At 46.9% G+C, this 21,307-nt stretch overlaps 1 protein-coding gene across 3 annotated transcripts in view; it reads left to right on the top strand.

Annotated features, from left to right (window-relative positions):
• Positions 1–21,307, top strand: part of LOC119163544 (Mon2 homolog, regulator of endosome-to-Golgi trafficking) — a 295,128-nt gene that overhangs the window by 230,788 nt on the left and 43,033 nt on the right. For all 3 annotated transcript variants that reach the window (XM_075885350.1, XM_075885348.1, XM_075885349.1), the window contains 2 exons: positions 2,114–2,231; positions 5,985–6,051. In XM_075885350.1, coding sequence (XP_075741465.1) covers positions 2,114–2,231; positions 5,985–6,051 — 185 coding nt within the window. The remainder of the gene's footprint in view (positions 1–2,113; positions 2,232–5,984; positions 6,052–21,307) is intronic.

The raw sequence follows: 21,307 nt of genomic DNA, 5'->3' as shown, positions 1-21,307 counted from the left end.
AGCGCACATGCGACGGGCGTTATGTAACGGGTGTGTCACTTATCGTTGGAAGCTGCCGGGGAGCGGCTAACTAGATCGTTCCTTCCGTGCACGCCAGGAAGTGAGCTTGACGTGGGGGCACGGCTCAGGTTGCATTGCAGGCGGCGGAGGTGACGCAATCTTCCCGACGCCATCTCTATCTCTTCATTTGTTTTTTAAAGGCGTTCGCGATTGTGAGGCAGGGACGTAGTGGCAAACTGCGGTTTGATTTTGACCACCGGAAATTCCCTTAAAGGGCCCACTCATCAGGCTCCCAAAATACAAAAAAAGAGCGCAATATACTTTCCTGCTCGCTGGATTCCGTGCAGACCGGTTGTGCCCTCGCGATCTCCGACGACAGCGCAGCTCTGACCGACTGGATTAGCCCTACGCCACCTCCATTCGCCGACTAGAGCTCTCGCCGAGTGGTGCCCCGTCCTCGGACTCCTGCAGCCGTGTCCATCTTTCCTGTCTTCTCCTTACCTCCGTCGCTCCCTGTCCCTGCGTCTCGCTCTCTCCTTCTTCTCTTTCTATCTTTTAATCCTATCCTTTTTTTTCCTTCTCTACCCCCATGCCTCGTGAGCTACTGTTGAGGTGTCCTCCCCCTGAGAGACAGTTACGGGGTTCACTTTTCTCTTCTTTTCATTTATAGTCACTTCCCTCCCTTTTCTCGTCCTTCCTGGCGCACTACTGTGACGTAGACAGTAGTTCCCGTGACGTGTACCACGTACATGCTCTCGATTCATTGATATATGCGAAATATAACATGTAATTTGTCTCCTGCACTGCTTTGCCATGTAGCCGCCCATCCGTTCTTTGTCTCGCATGAATGTCAGGCACAGTAATCCGATCAAACTTCATTTTTTATGTTAACAACTGCGCAGGCGGCGATAGCAGCGTGCAGCCGAGAAGAGCGAGTCCTGATAGGCTCTAGCGCTTAGTGCTGATATTGCTCACGTGTGTTCCAGAACTAAGGGGCGAGGAGGATGCATCGTGTGCATGAAGGAGAGGAGAAAGTCACCCCTTCGTCTTTAAACGCGGGGTGGTGAGTGACCCTTTAAAGACGAACTGACGCGGTCTTAAGGCACCCAAACATTTCATTGTGGTGCAGCCCCACGGCAATGGACATTATCGTGGCAAGTCGACGCTGTTCACTGGGTTTGCGAAGTCTGCGTCCTGCGTGCAGCCTGAATCGCAGAAATCGCAGTCGGACTCTTCAGATGACCATTCACTTGTCGCTGTTTATGTTATCCACGTCTACGACTGACGGCTAACTGACAGCTGTTGCTAGCACGTGGCGAGTTGCAGTCTTCTCGTGACGTCAGAACTGTGTGGACACGTCACTGCGAAGCCACCCTCTCGATATTGAAACCGAACTATCTATTTCAAGGCAGCTGCATTGTAAATATATTCAACGCATTCCCAAGCGGTACGACACTCCTATAGGGGCCAAGAGCCTTAAAGCGTAGGCTTGTCAGCCGTCGTTGTCTGTCGTAGCCACCCTTAGTACGCTAACTGTTCACTAAGTGGCGCTGGCATAGTTCGAGATGTTTTGATAAGCGGACGGACGGAAGGATGGACAGACAGACAGACAGACAGACTGACTGACTGACTGACTGACTGACTGACTGACTGACTGACTGACTGACTGACTGACTGACTGACTGACTGACTGACTGACTGACTGACTGACAGACACTGACTGACTGACTGACTGACTGACTGACTGACTGACTGACTGACTGAGATAGATAGATAGATAGATAGATAGATAGATAGATAGATAGATAGATAGATAGATAGATAGATAGATAGATAGATAGATAGATAGATAGATAGATAGATAGATAGATAGATAGATAGATAGATAGATAGATAGATAGATAGATAGAACAATGGCGAGCTTTATTGGTTAAACGACGGTGTTGACTCATTTCCGCTGGTGTATCAGTGAATCCCCTGTTACCACAGCAACTTGCTCAAATGGATCTTAATCCTGTAGTGCTCTCGCATATACATAAACAGCATAATTTGCATCTGCGTGACGTGTATTTACGTTTTATTTTTCGTTTTTTTTCCCTCTCCTGTGGTGCAGACTCTACACGTGCCTCTGTCCATGAAGTACAACTGCCCGAGCCAATCAACGTGGAAGCTGGCCGTGACGTCACTGCTCACCGTGCTACGCGTCGGCTTGCCAATCGCGCACAACAATGGTCAGTTTTCGCTCACCTGCTTTTTAAACGGCGTGTTATGTTTCGACGGCTTTCACGGTGATTGATGCGTGGAGTTGTGGTGGTGATACGTCCCGAAACCACCGTATGATTGTGAGAGACGCCGTAGTGGAGGGCTCCGGGAATTTGGACCACCTGGGGTTCTTTAACGTGCACCCAAATCTGAGCACATGGGCCTACAAACATTTTCGCCTCCATCGGAAATGCAGCCGCCGCAGCCGGAATTCGATCCCATGACCTGTGAGCCAGCCTTACATTAAATAGCCACTTGACCACCCCGGCCGGCCGACTTTCACGGTGCCGTCGCGGCGTCTGCTTGAAGGACACGAAAAAATATAAATAATTATCATGGCACAGTTAAAAGGGGCTATATGGTGATGGGCGAGCGCGCGTTCGAAATCTTTGAGTGGTGGCAAAAGCAGTGACTATGAGGCATTTTGTTCTTGAAGAAAGCAGCGCGAAGTAACAGAGCAAAAGAACGAGGCAGATACAGCACAATGTAATGACGCTCTTTCTTTTTTTAGTTTCTGTTGTGTTGCACTACTGTCAAGCGATCTGTCATTTTGATTTTTCAAGGCATGCCTTTAGAAAGACGGGACTCCCGTCGAAACGTCCGCTAAATAAACAGTTATGTGAAAGCGCATCTGCTTTCATATTTCATACTTAAATCCTTGCAGCAACCGAAGTTATTCTTCCTTAAATAAGCCTATATATATATATATATATATATATATATATATATATATATATATATATATATATATATATATATATATATATATATATATATATAAAGAGAGAGAGAGAGGGGGGGGGGGGGCATGGTGGTGGAGTGATTTGGCCGTAGCGTTCCCAGTAGTCAAATAGATCTTCCGTGAGCAGTGACAGACAACGTGTTTTATTTGGATGTTTCAGCCAGAGTCTGGCGTTCATCAGGTTGGGTGAACGCCAGACTGCAACTGCTATAAACAGTAGTTACATTGCTGGGTGTGGAGGTGAAGCAGACGAGCGTTCTATCTTCTCAATTTTCTCTAACGCAGTCACCCTCCGTTAGGTGGCGCCACCTACCCAGTTTTGGGCACGTAAACTCTGCCCCGCCAAACTTAAACGCGCCGTCCGCAACGAACGTTTGCGGCACGGTAACGCCATTCCATTAACGCCCCGCTATCACGCTGAAGCTGAAATGTGGTTTGCCCTGTCTATCGCTTCCGTGTGGCAAGGCTACACCACGTGGTCTGCACGCGCAACGAACTTGTTTTGTTGCCGTTTAGTGCTCTGGCGGGACGGCATTGGGATCTGTCTGCTTGCTATAGCTTTCTAAGCTTGTCGTGACGGTGTATAAACAGATTCAGTGGCTCGATAAATCTAGCTGAGTTTGCCATGTTGAAACAGTGGTTACGGCGCTCAGCTGTTGACCCTAAGGTCGCGCGTTCGAATCCCGGCCGCGGTGGTCTCGTTTCTATGAAGACGGAATAGTAGAGGCCCGTGTACTGTGTGCGATGTCATTGCACGGTAACAAACACCAGGAGGTCGAAATTCCCGGAGCCCTCCGTTACGGCGTCTTCCGTAATCATGTCATGCATCTGGTATCTGCAACCCCAGCAATTAATAAGTTTGCTCTAAAGTTAGCGCTGGGTGGGTCTTCTCTGCTGACCGTGGGTTTTGTTCTATGTCGGGGTTCACCACCGCTCCGCTGACGTATTTCTGTCACGGATATGACGTTATAAGATATCTACAAATAGGTTGCAAAAAAACACGTGAAGGCACACTCGATCGCATGGATTCGAACAAACATCTCGATTCGCAACGCGTGGTGCTAACGGCAAGCCATTTATACACACCATACACTGATTGGCTGTCATCGGAGCTTCGAAAATTCAGAGAGTTTTCGTTATCGGCAGCGAGATGGCGCGACGGGCTCGCCTTGGGCGCACTCTAAAGACGGTCGCCTCCGCGGAGCGTGGTCTGTCCTGCGCGCGCGCTTGTCAGACTCGCAATTCGGAGAGGTTGAAGGTCACTTCGCTCGCTACCGCGGCCGTGTTTACGATAGGAGTGCTCGGTTTTGACACACGACGCAGGAAGAATTGCGACACTTGTTTCGCGCTTCTCTTGTGTATACCTGTGCACTCGTTTCGTGCGTCCGCTGGTTGGCGATGCCGCCTTTTGTGTGCTCTTATGTTTGTTATGTTGCTACGTGCTGAATAGTATTGCGTAAGGATGTCTTAGCGGGTTGATTACGATTGATGTTATAATAATTCGGCTGACAATATCGTCGTTCTAAAATTAGTTAAACAAATGTGCGTGTATCATTTGCTTTGTTCCGACCGTGTCTACTGTGTCCGTTCACTCGAAGAGCGGTGACGCTCGTCACATTGCGGCCCCACAACTTTTAGAGCTTTTTTGTTGAATAATACAGTACTAGTATTTGAATTAAATAACGTTTTTTTTTAAATTTTTCTAGTAGCGTAGAAAGGTGCCGCGTGCGCAGTATCAGCGACGGCAATGCAACGAGGGTACGGCACACAGGAGGAGGAGCAGGAATAAAATCTTATTAAAAATCAAAGATAATTTGGGCACCCAGAAACGCAACTACGGCGAACGCAGTCGCCATTGGGTTGTACGCGCTGCCATTTTTGTTGACGAGTGTAGTGATCAGCTGTCATTCGTTAAAAAAAAATCCGATGATGACTATACTTGCCAACGGTCGCGACAGGGTTAATGCGCAACCAGGCCAGTAGGTAGGGACAGACAGACAGAAAAAGTACTTTATTATATCCTGAGAAGCGCTACTCCTTTAGAGCAACGTCGCGGGCCGCTCCCACGTAGGAACAGGGAGGCCTAGCCTGACCGCCACATCGTGGGCTCTCTGGACAGCCCGTAGTGGTGGTAGCAACTCTGAACTTCGTAAGACAGAGTCCCAATCTTCTTCTGTGGGCCGACTTGGGACGAGGGTCACTGCCAGAGCATGCGTGCTAAGTCACTAACCTCACCACAATCGGGACAAGTACATACTGTCAAAAGCCTCTGAGGAGACCATGCTGAGGAAAGATAGGCTCGGATAGGACCTGGTCCGGAGCATTCTACACGTGATGGCCTGAGGTGTAGACAACTCTGGGGAGCTTCAATGGCTGAACACTGTGCATCGCCCCTTATCGGCGGGGATCGCACGACCCGTCGTGCGATCGATAACGAATATAAGCGAGGCTTATAGAGGAGGGGTGAGTCGGAAGGATTTCCCGTTCTTGTATCGCAACTCTGGCCACCGCCTCGCGCCACTGCGATTTGTTGCGCGAAGTATTTGAGGCCGAGATATGAATAGGCGAGATAAAAAAGGATGGAGCTGAAGGCGTCGTTCGTAACACAGCACTCGTACCTACATAACGACTACGTGGACTTTCCGGACTACTCTTTCATTAAATTAAAAAGAAAGGAAGGGGGAGGGGGGGGGGACAAGGAAAAAATGTTATCGTTGAGACCAGTCACGTGTGTGTGGCTCGTAAACGTATTTATTTTTTAAAAAAATTTTAATGGAATGATGACAGCCATTTGCAGACCGGGCCTTCTGTTCGATCGTGACCCCTGGTCTGTAAGCATTGTCGATGCTTCCATGATATCGAGACAAAGCCTCGCTGCCTTGAATTTGCCGCTCGTGTATAGTCGTTCTCGCGTGAGCTCGCTCAAGTGATTGAAGCTGCTTGCGGTGCCGGATTTCATATGCTGCATGCAAATGCGCAGAGGCCCACTTCAAGGACCTGTGGTCGGACCTTGCGGCGACGCTCGAGGAGTTCCTCTTCTCGTCCAGGTGAGTGTGTTGTCAACGCCCCGTTTCGTCATCACTCTCCGTCGACAGATCCGTGCAGCAGCAGGTGCGAGTGGTCAGGTAAGTCTGACCAACGCCGACTAAATTTCAAGGCCGAAAGGCTGCCGCAGTGACGTCAGAGGGTGGAGGCCCAGTTACGCCGCGAACGCGGCGGAAAGCCGGTGTTTCGTTCACGTTTTAGGAGAACCGACGCTCCCGCTCTCGCAGCTGCTGCGGCTTGATTGGGCCGAATAAAAGATGTGGAAAAAAAAACTCTTACTGAGCATGCTCAGTAGGGCAACTGGGCCCCCAACCTCTGACGTCACTGCGGCAGCCTTTCGGCCTTGAAATTTAGTCGGCGTTGGTCTGACACGCTCGCCCCTCTGGCTCCGTCGTCGACGTCTTGTGGAGAGGAATTCCGGGCGATCCTGTTATCAGCCCGGTGGTGTATTCTGTTCGCCTAAGAGCGCGCAAACTGATAGCGAGTGATATGCGGTCGGGGAGGACGCCTATTTCGACAACCCAGAGGGCTTTGTTGTTGATCCTCAGGCCGCAACTGCTGTCCCGCACAGGGTGGATAGTCTTATATATGTGCGTCTCTTATTAGGGCGTTTTAGTACAACGTCCGCTACGATGATAGACGCAAAATGGTTTGCGTAAAGCGGAATGCCGGGCGTCAACTGCGCATGCGCGCGCCCGGGGAACGCCTGGTCAGCAGTCGAAGCATCGTAATTAACCACTGTTAAACCAGGACCGACTACTAAGCGTTTTGCGAGTAGTTCGATAACGTCGCTGACTCAACTAATGTTATCTCAATGCATTGTCTGTTTAACCGAGGTGACCTTGTGCCGCACTTTGAACGTTCCGTACGTGTTCGTCGTAGCCACAGCAGAGTTCCGTATAGCTGCAACATTTTACCAGAATTGGCGCGTAAACTTCGGCGCGAAATTCTGCCCTCTGAACTTTCGACGACGAGCTTAACACTCTTCACATTGTCATCTCACTTGCGCCGTGTCATTTAAGGACGTTTCCGTTGCTACGCGAGGAATGGCGTGAACGAAAAACTGGATGAGGGGAGGGGGGGGGGGGGGGCGAGAATGTATTTCTGGAAAAACAAGTCTTCTTCTCGCCAATGTAAACATCTCGGTCGTATACTTTCTTTTGTGCCCTTTCGTGCGCTCTTCCGACATTGACGCACACCGCTCGAATATTGTTGAAGAAAATGTGTTACCCTTTCGCAATTAAAATGCACAGTGACATATGCAGTCTGTGCTTCAAATACTGCCCTATAGGGTTAAGCAGAAAAAAGAACAAGCAAGGAACAGTACAAACGTTTGCGATAGTATTAGTTCGAGGATCATATCGCAGCTAAAACTGCTGCTTGGGCGAATTGGTTCATGGTTAAGATAGATTTACCAGCCAAAAAAAAAAGACAGAACATTCAAGAAGGAAACACACATACAGCGCTGAACTCGCAACTAAATTATTACTTCGAACACGGGGCTTTTTTTGTGTGTGTGGGGGCACGCGTCGAAACAGCAGAAAGAAAGAAAATGTGAGGAAAAGGAAGGCGATGAACATCACGTGGCAATTTTTTTGCGAAAATGACAAACAACCAAAGGTAACCACGCCATCTAAAATTCTTACGCTCCAATTTACGCCCCCCGATATGAAAGTAGTGAAAAATTATATATACTTCATCCTAAAACCAACCTGGGCAAACACGTTAAAGCCAGGGAAGCCTATAGGCAGCGGCACACGAAAGAAAAAAAAAAGATCTAACATGTTAAAAATTAAAATGAAATGTTAAAAAAAAGGCGTAAAACATGGATTAAAAGTATTGAGAAAACCCCCCAGGGGGAGCGGTAACGTGAACAAACACGTACAAAACTAAGCACGGCCATCCATTTGTGTCGTGCGAGCAAGGAGTTGTGCACTCCACACCACTCTTATGCGATGCGGCGAGTATACTACGTTGGACAAACGGGCAGGTGTCCGTCTCGGAGAGCACCAGCAGAAAATGTCAGCGGTCGCCTGCAGTCATTTTCATCATTGTCAATCATTTTTCAACCACACTCTTGGCAGTGCATCGTGGCTGCATGGTCGGCCGCATTTTGAGGGTAGCACTGTCCTAGCCAGGCATGGCGAACTAATTATTAGAGAGATTTCAGAGGCAGCCGAAATTCAGAGGCTGGGGGACAAATGTGTAAGCAGGCCTGCCATTTCCTTCTCAAATAAGGAAATAAGCTATCTACGGCGTATGCCTCTTCAATAGTTTCAATCCGTGCTTTACAATGTTCTTATATTTCATTTGTTTTTAACATTTTATATTTTTTAGTGTGCCGCTGCCTGGGCTCCTCTGGTTTTAAAGGGGTACTAACACAAACTTTTGGGGCCGAGATAGCCTGCGGGGTCGATTCTCGTGAACATTCGTATATCAGCTGCAAGATATCAACAGCGAATATAGCTTGAATGGTATATTAAATTAATTTTGAAGTTTGCGTGCGAGCGACCGACTCCATAGCGCTATAGACACCTTCGGAGGGGACTCCGAGGTGACCCCCTACTTCCCTCACGTCATAACAAAACAAGTTATGATGACGTCATAGTCGCCATTTTTCTTTTGCCGCGTTAGTTCCCCAAGTCTATTTTTCGGCGGCTGGTTGCGAGTGCGTGGCCGTGGCGCACGCTTAGAAAGTTGTGTGTTTGGCGACATGCCAGTCTCGTTTCCTATTTGAAAGGAATTCTTGATGCGGACCGTGCGGAAGTACGTCAGAGTTCTGTGTGCTGACGTAGTCAAGAGCTGCTCACGCTAGGTGGCGACAGTTGCGCCCAGTTTCTTTGGAACTCTCTCAAACCGAAAGTGAAACTGATTGTTAATGAGGGACCTGTGAATAATTATCTGTCGCGTGCTGCAGCAAATGATGTGTCGTGTCATGAGTAACAGGCCCCCAGCAACGCATTGCAGTAGAAAAACGCGAGGCCAAAGTTTTTGTGTCAGTACCCCTCTAACGTGTGTGCCCCGGTTGGTTTTAGGATCGCCCCGCCGCGGTGGTCTAGTGGCTAAGGTACTCGGCTGCTGACCCACAGGTCGCGGGTTCGAATCCCGGCTGCGGCGGCTGCATTTCCGATAGAGGCGGAAATTTTGTGGGCCCGTGTGCTCAGATTTGGGTGCACGTTAAAGAACCCCAGGTGGTCGAAATTTCCGGAGCCCTCCACTACGGCGTCTCTCACAATCATATAGTGGTTTTGTGACGTTAAACCCCACGTATCATTGGTTTTAGGATCAAGTATGTATAATTTTTCACTACTTTCATATCGGGGGCCTAAATTAGAGCATAAGAATTTTAGACGGCGCGGTTGCCTTCGGTTGTGTGTCCTCTTGGTAAGCAGTTGTCACGCGATGCTCATCGCCTTCCCTGTCCTCACAACTTTTTTCTGTTGTTTCGACTCGTGCCTACAAAAAGGCCCTGCGTTCGAAATAACAAATTAGTTGTGAGTTTAGCGCTGTGTGTGTGTGCGTGTGTGTGTGTGTGTGTGTGTGCGTGTGTGTGTGTGTGTGTGTGTGTGTGTGTGTATTTCCTTCCTGAATTTTCTGTTTTTTTTTTCTTTGCGCTAGTAATTCTATTTCGATCATATCATAATGCCACTGTGCTCTCCGCTTCCATGACGCAGGACTTGGCACTCATGCAGGTGCGTGTAGGCAGGCCTGTTCCTGTGACGTTTTTTGGATGCTTTAGTTCCTGCCTCTTCCGTTTTATTGTCATTATAACGCTCGATCGTTGCCTGATAAACAGTTAAGGCGACCGTGCGGACGTCAATCGCATGACTATTTGCGAGAGGTTATAAGTATATAACAACCATGACGTGGGTCGACACGGTGGTTCGTGTGCAGCCATACGGGGCTTAAACTTCCGATAATTGTTTCCCCGAGATTCTCTCGGGACTGCGTGAGGTCTATGGCGATGATTTCAGAGAGCTGATCTGCCATATATCGCAGTTCAAATGTGGACTTAATGATTATGTCAGTGTCGTCATGCCGTTGCGGGTCAAAAAATCAAGCCTCGTTGTTGGAATAGCGTGATATTTGGAATCTTCGTTCTTGACTTTCAATATATATATATATATATATATATATATATATATATATATATATATATATATATATATATATATATATATATATATATATATATATATATATATTAGGGCAACAAGTGTATATTTAAGGGCTCGATTTGTCGTGTTTTTCACAAAACACAAAAACGAGCCCTTAAGTATACACTTCTTATACCCTTATTGATAACGAGGGTCTCGTATTAGCAGACTTGGTGCCTTTAGGTTGTATACGGGGGACTATTGGTCAGATGCCAGCTCGTAATAAGTTCACGTGCTACATGACGCCTCACAGGCTCATAAAGAGTGTGCCATTCTCGCCGCCATTGCTACTGGTGGCGCTGACTGGCACTCCCACGTTTAAATTCACAGATAAACCCAATGAAGTGGCTGGGGGGATAGCTGTCGTGATAGTTCAGTGGTAGAGCATCGAACGCGTTATTCAAAGGTCGCCGGTTCGGTTCCCGCCTACGGCAAGTAATCTTTTCACCCACTTTTCTTTCTTCACATTTACATTACAATTCGGTCTAATAACTTCCCCTATACATTCCTTGGCATTATTGTCTGTTATATCTCATAAATATTGTGTCAAAACATGAAAAAAATGAGCCTTTAGGTATACACTTCTTTCCCTTATATATATATATATATATATATATATATATATATAATGATATCTAACAGACAATAGTGCCAAGAAATGTATAGGGGAAGTTATTAGAACCAATGTAAAGTAAACAAGAAGAAAGAAAAGTGGGTGAAAAAATAACTTGCCGTGAGCAGGAATCGAACCTATGACCTCCGAATTACGCGTTCGATGCCCTACCACTGAACTGTCACGGCGGCTATTCCCCCAGCCACTTCATTGGGTTTATCTGTGAATTTAAACGTGGGAGTGTCAGTAAGCGCCACCTGTTGCTATGGTGGCGAGTGTGGTACACTTTTTTTGTGAGCCCGTATGGCGTCACGTAGCACGTTAACTTATTACGAGCTGGCAGCTGACCAATAGTCCCTCGTGTACAATCTAACGGCAGCAAGTCTGCCGGTACGAGACCCTCGTTAATGAATAAGGGAAAGAAGTGTATACCTAAGGGCTCGTTTTTCGGTGTTTTGAGACGATATTTATGAGATCTAACAGACAATAATGCCAAGGAATGTATAGGGGAAGTTATTAGAACCAATGTAAAGATATAAAGTAAATAAGAAGAAAGGAAAGTCGGTGAAAAAATAATAATATTCTGTCAAAACACCGAAAAACAAGCCCGTAGGCTTCCTATATATATATATATATATATATATATATATATATATATATATATATATATATATATATATAATGCTGTTGTTGATACTTCCGCGTTGACGTCAATTTTTTGGCCGTAATGTCATCTCTCTGGCTGCATAGTGTCATCTATGCTGCCACTGAAAGAAGCCGATCGTCTTAACCCTTTGAAGTTGTTTAAGTCTTCCCAAAAATTTTTTTTGTCGCCGTATAAATTGAGACTGTAGATGCAGCTTTCAACGCTTACACGAGCGAGAGCCTCCCCTCGGTGTCGCAGTCGTTCCGGGGCTCTGATGCTAACCCGAAAGTCGGAGCTTAGATCCCAGCTGCGGCTGTCCCATTTTCGATGGAGGAGATCGTGTTAGAGGCCCGTCCCAGTATACTGAGTGATGGCAGTGCTCGTTGAAGAAAGTCGGGTGGTTGGAACCGCCGAAGACGTTCTCTACGGCGTCTCTCGTCAGCACGTTGCAGTTTTGGCTCGCAGCACGTCACAAATTAATTATAATTACGTTATGTCGGTCAGAGTGGCAGCCAACATGGAAATTGTGGACAACATACTTGATATAAACTTGTGTACTCCTTGTGTCATTGCGGCTTTGATAGTGGGCTGGGGTTTTGCCGTTCGACTTTTCTGTTTCGACGACACATTGCGTGCGCGTATACGTGTACATCATGTACCAGCTAACTGGTACGAATATGAATTGTAGTTCATTTTTGTAAAAAAAAAACTGTAAGCTTTTGAAGATTTGTGCCAACTGCATTTAGCACTCGTGCCTACTTTATAGTATTTTGTTCATCACTAAGTAGTCGTGGTGGTGGTAGTAGTCGAAGTAATGACATCCGATCAATAGGTGCGTTGCTGGAAGGCGTGAGCCATAAAAACGAGCAATGCTTGATGAATGTCTTAATTCACCAACTTCTCAATTTTCGATCGAATCGATAGCGTGTCAATTTTAAGTCGTACGCCACCTCAAATAACCTTGGACTCGAACATTGCCCTGAAAGTTTTACCCGCGGAACCGGTGCGCCCTCTATTGCCGTTCTTTGGAAATACCGTGATGCGTAAATGTCACACAACTGAGTCGCGTCAAGCACTGCGAATACTTACGTTCTTTTAACAAGCTTCCCGTAGCTGGATGTCTCGTGAGCTCACTGCAGCGCCTGCGTTGCATAATGACGTCACGATAAAAGTTCGAATGATGGCACTGACCGTATAATAACACCCACTGTGCGTCAATCTAAAGCGCGCTAAAGATTAATGTTAATTAATCTTCGTCGAGAATTGCCGCTTCTGTGGTATTTGCTCCTACAGCTCGAAGGACAAATGCATTGAAAAACTCGAAACTCTATAGGTCGTAGTCACTATGTAGGAGCGGCGACGTTATGCGAAGCAATCGGCGAAAAGCTTGATGTATACGCCGCATTGTTTAACTTGAAGTGACGAAGCACGTTCACCCGTGGGATGACATGTCGTTCACTGTCGCGCGGTTATCACGCGTGCACGTGCATTCTGACATACGTCATTGTAATGAAACGATTGGCGGCGGTTTCACGGCGCTATAGCACCAAATCATTTGCGTTATATCCATGCACGTGAAACACGTGACGTGCCGGTGTGATGAACGCTTGTGTCGTCACTTCTCGCCGATTTTCGTCATACGGGCGCGGCATTTGATTGATTGATATGTGGGGTTTAACGTCCCAAAACCACCGTATGATTATGAGAGACGCCGTAGTGGAGGGCTCCGGAGATTTCGACCACTCGGGGTTCTTTAACGTGCACCCAAATCTGAGCACACGGGCCTGCAACATTTCCGCCTCCATCGGAAATGCAGCCGCCGCAGCAGCCGGTATTCGAACCCGCGACCTGCGGGTCGGCAGCCGAGTACCCTAGCCACTAGACCACCGTGGCGGGGATGCGCAGCATTTCGAAGCTGTAAAAAGTGGCAATAAAAACGAAGCGACCACAGGGACATCGCGGTCATTAAACCGTCGGCACTCTGCGCATGCTCGTGATGGATGTGCCAATTAATGGTAATTCTAGCGCGGGCACTGTAGTGCGTTCTGGAGATCGTCGCCGCCACAGTTCGCACGCATACAGTCGTGAACGATATTGTCACGACGTGAACGAGGGCAGCCCTCGGCTTCTTCAAGGTTGAGCTCTTAGCTTGGCCGAACCTGTGCTTCGCAGGTAAACGGAGAGCCAAATTACAGCGAGTAACCCGCGCTGTATACTCTGATATCGGCGAATGGAGCGTCGGTCGCCGATAAGCTGATCATCGCTGGAACGCGATTTTTTTTTTTACGCATCGCATGTTGGAGCTTCCAGCGTTATCGCCGAAGCTCGCGCGAGCTCGTGAATAAACTTGGAATTTTCTCTGCGCGTAATCTTAACAAAATAATGGGTGTGTTCCAATACTCTCCGTAGACGGCTAAATAGACAGCTAAATTGACGGCGGCCATCTTAAGTCACATTCCAGTTTTCACGTAGCCGGCAAAATAGACAGCTCCGGCCGAGAAGACCGCATCGTAGACAAGTGCGATGCAGGCTACTTTGCTGTCTAAACAAGATGACGGTTCAGTGAATCGCCAAGATAGATCAACTCTCGCCGAATCGGTCGTCTGCACACAAGCAGACGCTTCCCCAGATGCTCAATGTGAGTAAAGTTTATTTTTTTTTATTCCAACATGATATAAACCAAAAAATACAACTGTTACGTTTGTTTGTTTTAGCTTTTTCTTCTCGCCGCGAGGTGGCGCATCGTCGCGTAAAAGCCGCCCAGAAGTGTTCCGATTCTCGAACAGCATGGGCTCGGTGTGGTCTTCTTAGCAGTCTGCGTAGACTGCCTACGTTCTGTCTAAGAGTTGGAACACAGCCATGCTCGAAGAACCTAAAAACTTTCCAAACATCGCGCGCGCGCGCTCGTGTGTGTGTGTGTGTGTGTGTGTGTGTGTGTGTGTGTGTGTGTGTGTGTGTTTGCGTGTGTGTTTGGTGTGTGTGTTGAGAGAGAGTGAAAGCTGAAACACAAAAAATGAAAAAAAAAACCCGCGTGACAATATGAGGGGGGCTCAACACTGAAATTACATTTCAGGTGCGGCAGCGGCTTAACGCAGTTGGCAGTGCGAATCGTGTTCATAACACTAGATGCTCAAGAGGAAAACTACCTCTAGCCATTCCGGTACATTGCTCTGCTAGCGTTACATTGCAAATAAGCGTAGATTAAACACGAATTCGGTGTTTCTTCTCATAGCGATAAAGAATAGTGAGCAAGCTTCGTGCACAGTCGCACATACCGCTAAATGCGCCAGATCGTTGATGGCGCTGCGATCGCAATAATCGTAACTGCCAACTCTCCCCGTTTGCCCGGGGTACTCCCGAACATAGCCTTCCCGATTGCCCAGGCAATGCCATGAATCTCCCGAAAAACAGCGCCAGAGCCACAGCCAAAGGTAGGTTTTTAAGTCGGTCGCATTCCTATAATAAATGAAATCTTTATCTACAGTCATCGCAGCCCCACCTAGCGAGAATTTGGGTAGACGTTCCACACAGACACATTTAGCTATTTCCGTGACGTCAATTACATTTTGCGTGTTTCGGATGGTTCGTCTTCTCGTACAGACGCATCACATTCCTGGTAAATTTCATCGGGAATTATGGAATACTTGCTTAGCCAAAAATGAAAACATTTGGTTTTAAATGTGCGTGCTATTTACATTGGCACAAGGAAAGTAGTTACTGCCGATGCCGGACCATTCCAGACCGGATATTTACTGAAAACGTGCGATGAAGTGATTTTCTAAAAATGAGGAAAAAAAGATTTGGGATGCGCCCTCACTAGCGACCACCGCCAGGTAAAGTACTCCCTCAACAGGGCAGGATTGGCCACCCTGATGCATTGCTCGGCCCACTACCTCTCATATGAGCGCACCAATTAACCCTCGTCCCTCAGTCCCCAGCGGCTGTGAAGCAACTGTCCGAGGTGGTGGTTAGACATGTGACGCGGCGGAAGGTGCTTTTGTGACTAACCACTAACCTTTCTTTTCTGTCATCATCATCATCATCATCAGCCTGACTACGTCCACTGCAGGACAAAGGCCTCTCCCATGTTCCGCCAGTTAACCCGGTCCTGTGCTTGCTGCTGCCAATTTATACCCGCAAACTTCTTAATCTCATCTGCCCACCTAACCTTCTGTCTCCCCCTAACCCGCTTCCCTTCTCTGGGAATCCAGTCAGTTACCCTTAATGACCAGCGGTTATCCTGTCTACGCGCTACATGCCCTGCCCATGTCCATTTCTTCTTCTTGATTTCAGCTATGATATCCTTAACCCCCGTTTGTTCCCTAATCCACTCTGCTCTCTTCTTGTCTCTTAAGGTTACACCTACCATTTTTCTTTCCATTGCTCGCTGCGTCGTCCTCAATTTAAGCTGAACCCTCTTTGTAAGTCTCCAGGTTTCTGCTCCGTAGCTAAGTACCGGCAAGATACAGCTGTTATATACCTTCCTCTTGAGGGATAGTGGCAGTCTACCTGTCATAATTTGAGAGTGCTTGCCGAATGTGCTCCACCCCATTCTTATTCTTCTAGTTACTTCAATCTCGTGGTTCGGCTCTGCGGTTATTACCTGCCCTATGTAGACATAGTCTTTTACAACTTCAAGTGCACTATTACCTATCTCGAAGCGCTGCTCCTCGCCGAGGTTGTTGTACATTACTTTCGTTTTCTGCAGATTAATTTTAAGACCCACCTTTCTGCTCTCCTTGTCTAACTCCGTAATCATTAGTTGCAATTCGTCCCCCGAGTTACTCAGCAATGCAATGTCATCGGCGAAGCGCAGGTTACTAAGGTATTCTCCATTGACTCTTCTCCCTAACTGTTCCCATTCTAGGCTTCTGAAAACCTCCTGTAAGCACGCGGTAAATAGCATTGGGGAAATTGTGTCCCCCTGCCTTACACCCTTCTTGATTGGTATTCTGTTGCCTTCTTTATGAAGCACTATGGTAGCAGTTGATCCCCTGTAGATTTCTTCCAGAATGTTTATATATACTTCATCTACACCCTGATTCCGCAGTGTTTGCATGACGGCTGATATTTCTACTGAATCAAACGCCTTCTCGTAATCTATGAAGGCTATGTATAGTGGTTGGTTATACTCTGAGCATTTCTCTATTACCTGATTGATAGTATGAATGTGGTCGATTGTTGAGTAGCCTGTTCGAAATCCTGCTTGTTCCTTTGGTTGATTGAATTCTAATGTTTTCTTTACTCTGTTAGCAATTACCTTTGTAAATAGCTTGTATACTACAGAGAGCAAGCTGATCGGCCTGTAATTCTTCAAGTCCTTGTCATCTCCTTTCTTATGTATTAAGATGATGTTAGCGTTCTTCCAAGACTCTGGTACTCTTCCCGTCAGGAGACACCTCGTAAACAGGGTGGCTAGTTTTTCTAACACAATCTGTCCCCCATCTTTCAGCAGATCTGATATTACCTGATCCTCACCAGGAGCTTTGCCCCTTTGCATGCTCTCCAAAGCTTTTCTGACTTCTTCTATCATTACTGGTGGGATGTAATCTGGGTTACTGCTAGTTCTTATAGTATTAAGGTCGTGGTTGTCTCGGCTACTGTACATATCTCTGTAAAACTCCTCCGCTATTTTAACTATCCTATCCATATTGGTAGTTATTTTGCCTTCTTTGTCCCTTAGTGCATACATCCGACTTTTGCCTATCCCAAGTTTCCTCTTCAATGCTTTGACACTTCCTCCGTTTTTCAGAGCGTGTTCAATTCTCTCCATGTTATACCTTCTTACATCGCATACCTTACGTCTATTAATCAACTTCGAAAGCTCTGCCAGTTCGATTTTGTCTGTTGTACTTGACACTTTCATGATTTGACGCTTCTTAATTAGGTTCTTCGTTTCCTGGGAAAGCTTGCCAGTGTCCTGTCTAACTACCCTGCCTCCAACTTCCACTGCACACTCCGTAATGATACTCGTCAGATTATGATTCATTGTATCTACGCTAAGGTTGGTTTCCTCACTAAGAGCTGAGTACCTGTTCTGCAGCGACACTCTGAATTCCTGTACTTTCCCTCTCAGTGCTAGCTGATTGATTGGCTTTTTGCGTATCAGTTTCTGTCGTTCCTTCTTCAAGTCTAGGCGAATTCGAGACCGTACCATTCTATGGTCACTGCATCGTACCTTGCCAATCACTTCCACATCCTGCACGATACCAGGGTGTGCACTCATTATAAAGTCTATTTCGTTCTTACTTTCGCCATTAGGGCTCCTCCATGTCCACTTGCGGTTTTCTCGTTTTCGGTAGAAGGTATTCAAAATCCGTAAATTATTGCGTTCTGCGAATTCTACTAGTAGCTCTCCTCTGGCGTTTCTAGTACCGATGCCATAATCTCCTACTGCCTGGTCTCCAGCCTGCTTCTTCCCTACCTTTGCATTAAAGTCGCCCATCACTATAGTATACTGTGTTTTTACCTTACTCATTGCCGATTCCACGTCTTCATAGAAGCTTTCAACTGAAGCGTCATCATGGCTGGATGTAGGCGCGTAAGCCTGTACTACCTTCATCTTGTATCTTTTATTCAGTTTAATTACAATACCTACCACCCTTTCATTAATGCTATAGTATTCCTCTATGTTGCCAGCTATGTTTCTGTGAATTAGGAACCCCACTCCCAGTTCTCTTCTGTCTGCCAAGCCCCTGTAGCAAAGGACGTGCCCATTTTGTAACACCGTATAGGCCTCATCTGTCCTCCTAACCTCACTGAGCCCTATTATATCCCATTTAACACCCTCTAGCTCCTCGAATAGTACAGCTAGACTTCCTTCACTAGATAAGGTTCTAGCGTTAAACGTTGCCAAGTTCAGGTTCCAATGGCGGCCTGTCCGGATCCAGAGATTCTTAGCACCCTCTGCTGCGTTGCAGATCTGACCGCCGCCGTGGTCAGTTGCTTCACAGCTGCTGGGGACTGAGGGCCGTGAGTTATTTGACGTAAGCATGTGGGAGGTAGTGGCCAGATACTGCACCAGGGTGGCCAATCCTTCTCTGGTGAGGGAGTGCGTTCTCGGCGGTGTTTGCCGGTGAGGCCGCACACCAGGCCTCTTAATGCAGTTCCATCAACACGCGGATTTTTTTTTTAATCCGGTTGGGAACTGCGCGGTACCGGGATTTGAACCACGGACCTCTTGCATGCGAGGCGGATGCTCTAACCACTACGCCATCGCCGCATTCTTTTCTGTAAATATGTGTAAATAGTGACATAAACCTGTGTTTGTTTTTCGTATCCTTCAGCGTCCTTCCTTCCGACCCTTAACAACTGGCGGCAGCGGTGGGATGCCATCATCAGCGACCTTCCTTCCCATCTCTTACAGTGCTAAGAATCTCTGGGTTTGGACAGGCCACCATTGTAATCTGAACTTGGCTACGTTTAACGCTAGAATGCTATCTAGTGAGGCTAGTCTACCTGTGCTATTCGAGGAATTAGAGGGTGTTAAGCAGGTTATCATAGTCTTCAGCGAAGTTAGGGGGACACGTGAGGCTTACACAGGGCTGAAGAACGGACACGTCCTCTGCTACCGTGGATTAGTTGACCGACGATAAATAGGTGGGGGGAGAATATCGTTGCTGACATAGAGGAATACTATAGCATCAGGGCGATGGTGGCAAGTATTGGAATTATGTTTAACAAAAGTTACAAGATGAAGGTGGTATAGGCCTATGCGCCTACATCGAGCCATGATGATCATTTGGTTGAACGCTTCTATGAAGACGTAGTAGCCAATAATAAGGACTCGGTACACTATTATGATGGCCGACCTTAATGCCAAAGTAGGCAAGAAACAGGCCGGAGACCATGTAGTGGGGGAATATGGCATCGGTTCTTGAAATGTCAGAGGGTTGTTATTAGTAGAGTTTGCAGAACGTAATAATTTATGGATCTTGAATACCTTCTTCAGAAAACGGGCTAACCGTAAGCGGACGTGGTGAACTCCTAATGGCGAAACTAAAAATGAAATGGTGCATAGACTTCATTCTGTGTACACAACCAGGCATTGTACAGAATGTAGTAGTTGGCAAGATCCGATGCAGTGACCATAGAATTGTAAGAGCTCGTATTCACCTAGATATATCTATCCATCTATCTATCTATCTATCTATCTATCTATCTATCTATCTATCTATCTATCTATCTATCTATCTATCTATCTATCTATCTGCTTGTCTGTCTGCCTGCTTCCTTCCTTCCTTCCTTCCTTCCTTCCTTCTTTCCTTCCTTCCTTCCTTCATTCCTTCCTTCCTTCCTTCCTTCCTTCCTTCCTTCCTTCCTTCCTTCCTTCCTTCCTTCTCTTCCATGTTGTCCTGTGTCATTTTATGTTGTTCTCCCATTCTATTCCACCTACGCTATTCAGTTCCATCCGTCCCATTTATTCTATTTCAATCTTTCTATCGATTGAGCGATTGATCTTGATCGTATAATCAAAGTTGGTTCACCAGGCCCCATCTAGAAGCTAATACACTCATAAGCTATCGACAGTGATTATTTCTTTCTGATGCATTTCCGATGAAGGCGGAAATGTTGTAGGCCCGTGTGCTCAGATTTGGGTGCACGTTAAAGAACCCCAGGTGGTCTAAATTTCCGGAGCCCTCCACTACGGCGTCTCTCATAATCACATAGTGGTTTTGGGACGTTAAACCCCGCATATCAAGATATTTCTTTCTGATATGCCGGGTGCCATTTTTCTTCTTCTCTCTTCTCCATATCTTTAATACACTCACCTCTCTCCTACAGGTGCTAAGCCGTGTTGCCAATTACGTTTTCCTCAACCTCTCTCTGTATACCAGAAAACTGGCGCCATCTGTCTCAACTCGCGCGCTTGAAAAACTCCCTATGCAACGAACTTCGCATCCATCCGGCTCTTCGTGATGAAGAAACGCTCGGCTTTGCGTGTGGTTTCTCACAATAACCTTGCCTCCGCGAGTCTTTACTCTCTCTCTCTCTCTCTCTCTCTCTCGCAAATTTCTGATACGAAACTGGTTTTTGTGAGTGGAGAGAACCTGGAAGCGGTGGAAGGGACCGAACGGGCAAATGCCGCTACATGACGCACTTGAAGGGGGTCACCGTTTGCGGCAATGCATTTTAAGGTTGTGGCGAGGAACGCTGAGAGGTTATAGGAGAAAGGGTTCAGTGTTAGCGATCGCTACGTGCTAGCGTCATTGTAGCCTTGCGTATAGGTTGATCTTAAAAAATGCGCCCGCACATGTTGTCAATCCGGGAATTGCACGTCACGACGTGTTTTTTACTGATGATCGTGTTGCTATACGCGAGTTGTGTCAAGCGGTCGCTGTTATTATAGATCGTTCGTTTGCCTGCTAGCACTTTTTTTCCGCTCTTCCGGTTTCTGTGTACCGCTTGGCCCTAAATGTCGGATGATGATGTTGATTAATATTGTTGCTGGTATTCCAACTCTAAAGCGCGCCGTGAAAAATAAACACTTTAACTGTTCATTTGCAGTTTTAAGCTATTTTAGTTATTTTTCGTTTTCTTCCCGATTCCTTCCTTTTGTCATTCAAGCATCTCTGTCACCAGTGGGTTTTCTCCCGTTTTTTTCCTTCACTAATACTGCTGGCACACCGGTAAAAATGAAGTCGGTCGTCATACTTCTCAGCCTGTTTTAGACCGTTGCTGGAAGAAGGCCTCTCCCAGAGATCTCTCGCTTAACATATAGTTCAGAGATTCATTTGGGAGGCGTTGGCCTGATATGCCGTTCCGTGAGCCCAATTCGTGGTCGGGTAAAATAGAGAGTCGTGGTGAGACGACACATGCCAGCCAGCTGCTTTGCCTACAAC

The sequence above is a fragment of the Rhipicephalus microplus genome, unplaced genomic scaffold (genome assembly GCF_043290135.1).
Source record: "Rhipicephalus microplus isolate Deutch F79 unplaced genomic scaffold, USDA_Rmic scaffold_123, whole genome shotgun sequence".
NCBI lineage: Eukaryota > Metazoa > Arthropoda > Arachnida > Ixodida > Ixodidae > Rhipicephalus > Rhipicephalus microplus.
The sequence above is the reverse complement of the archived record's forward strand: the minus strand, read 5'-3'. Positions and strand labels throughout refer to the sequence as shown.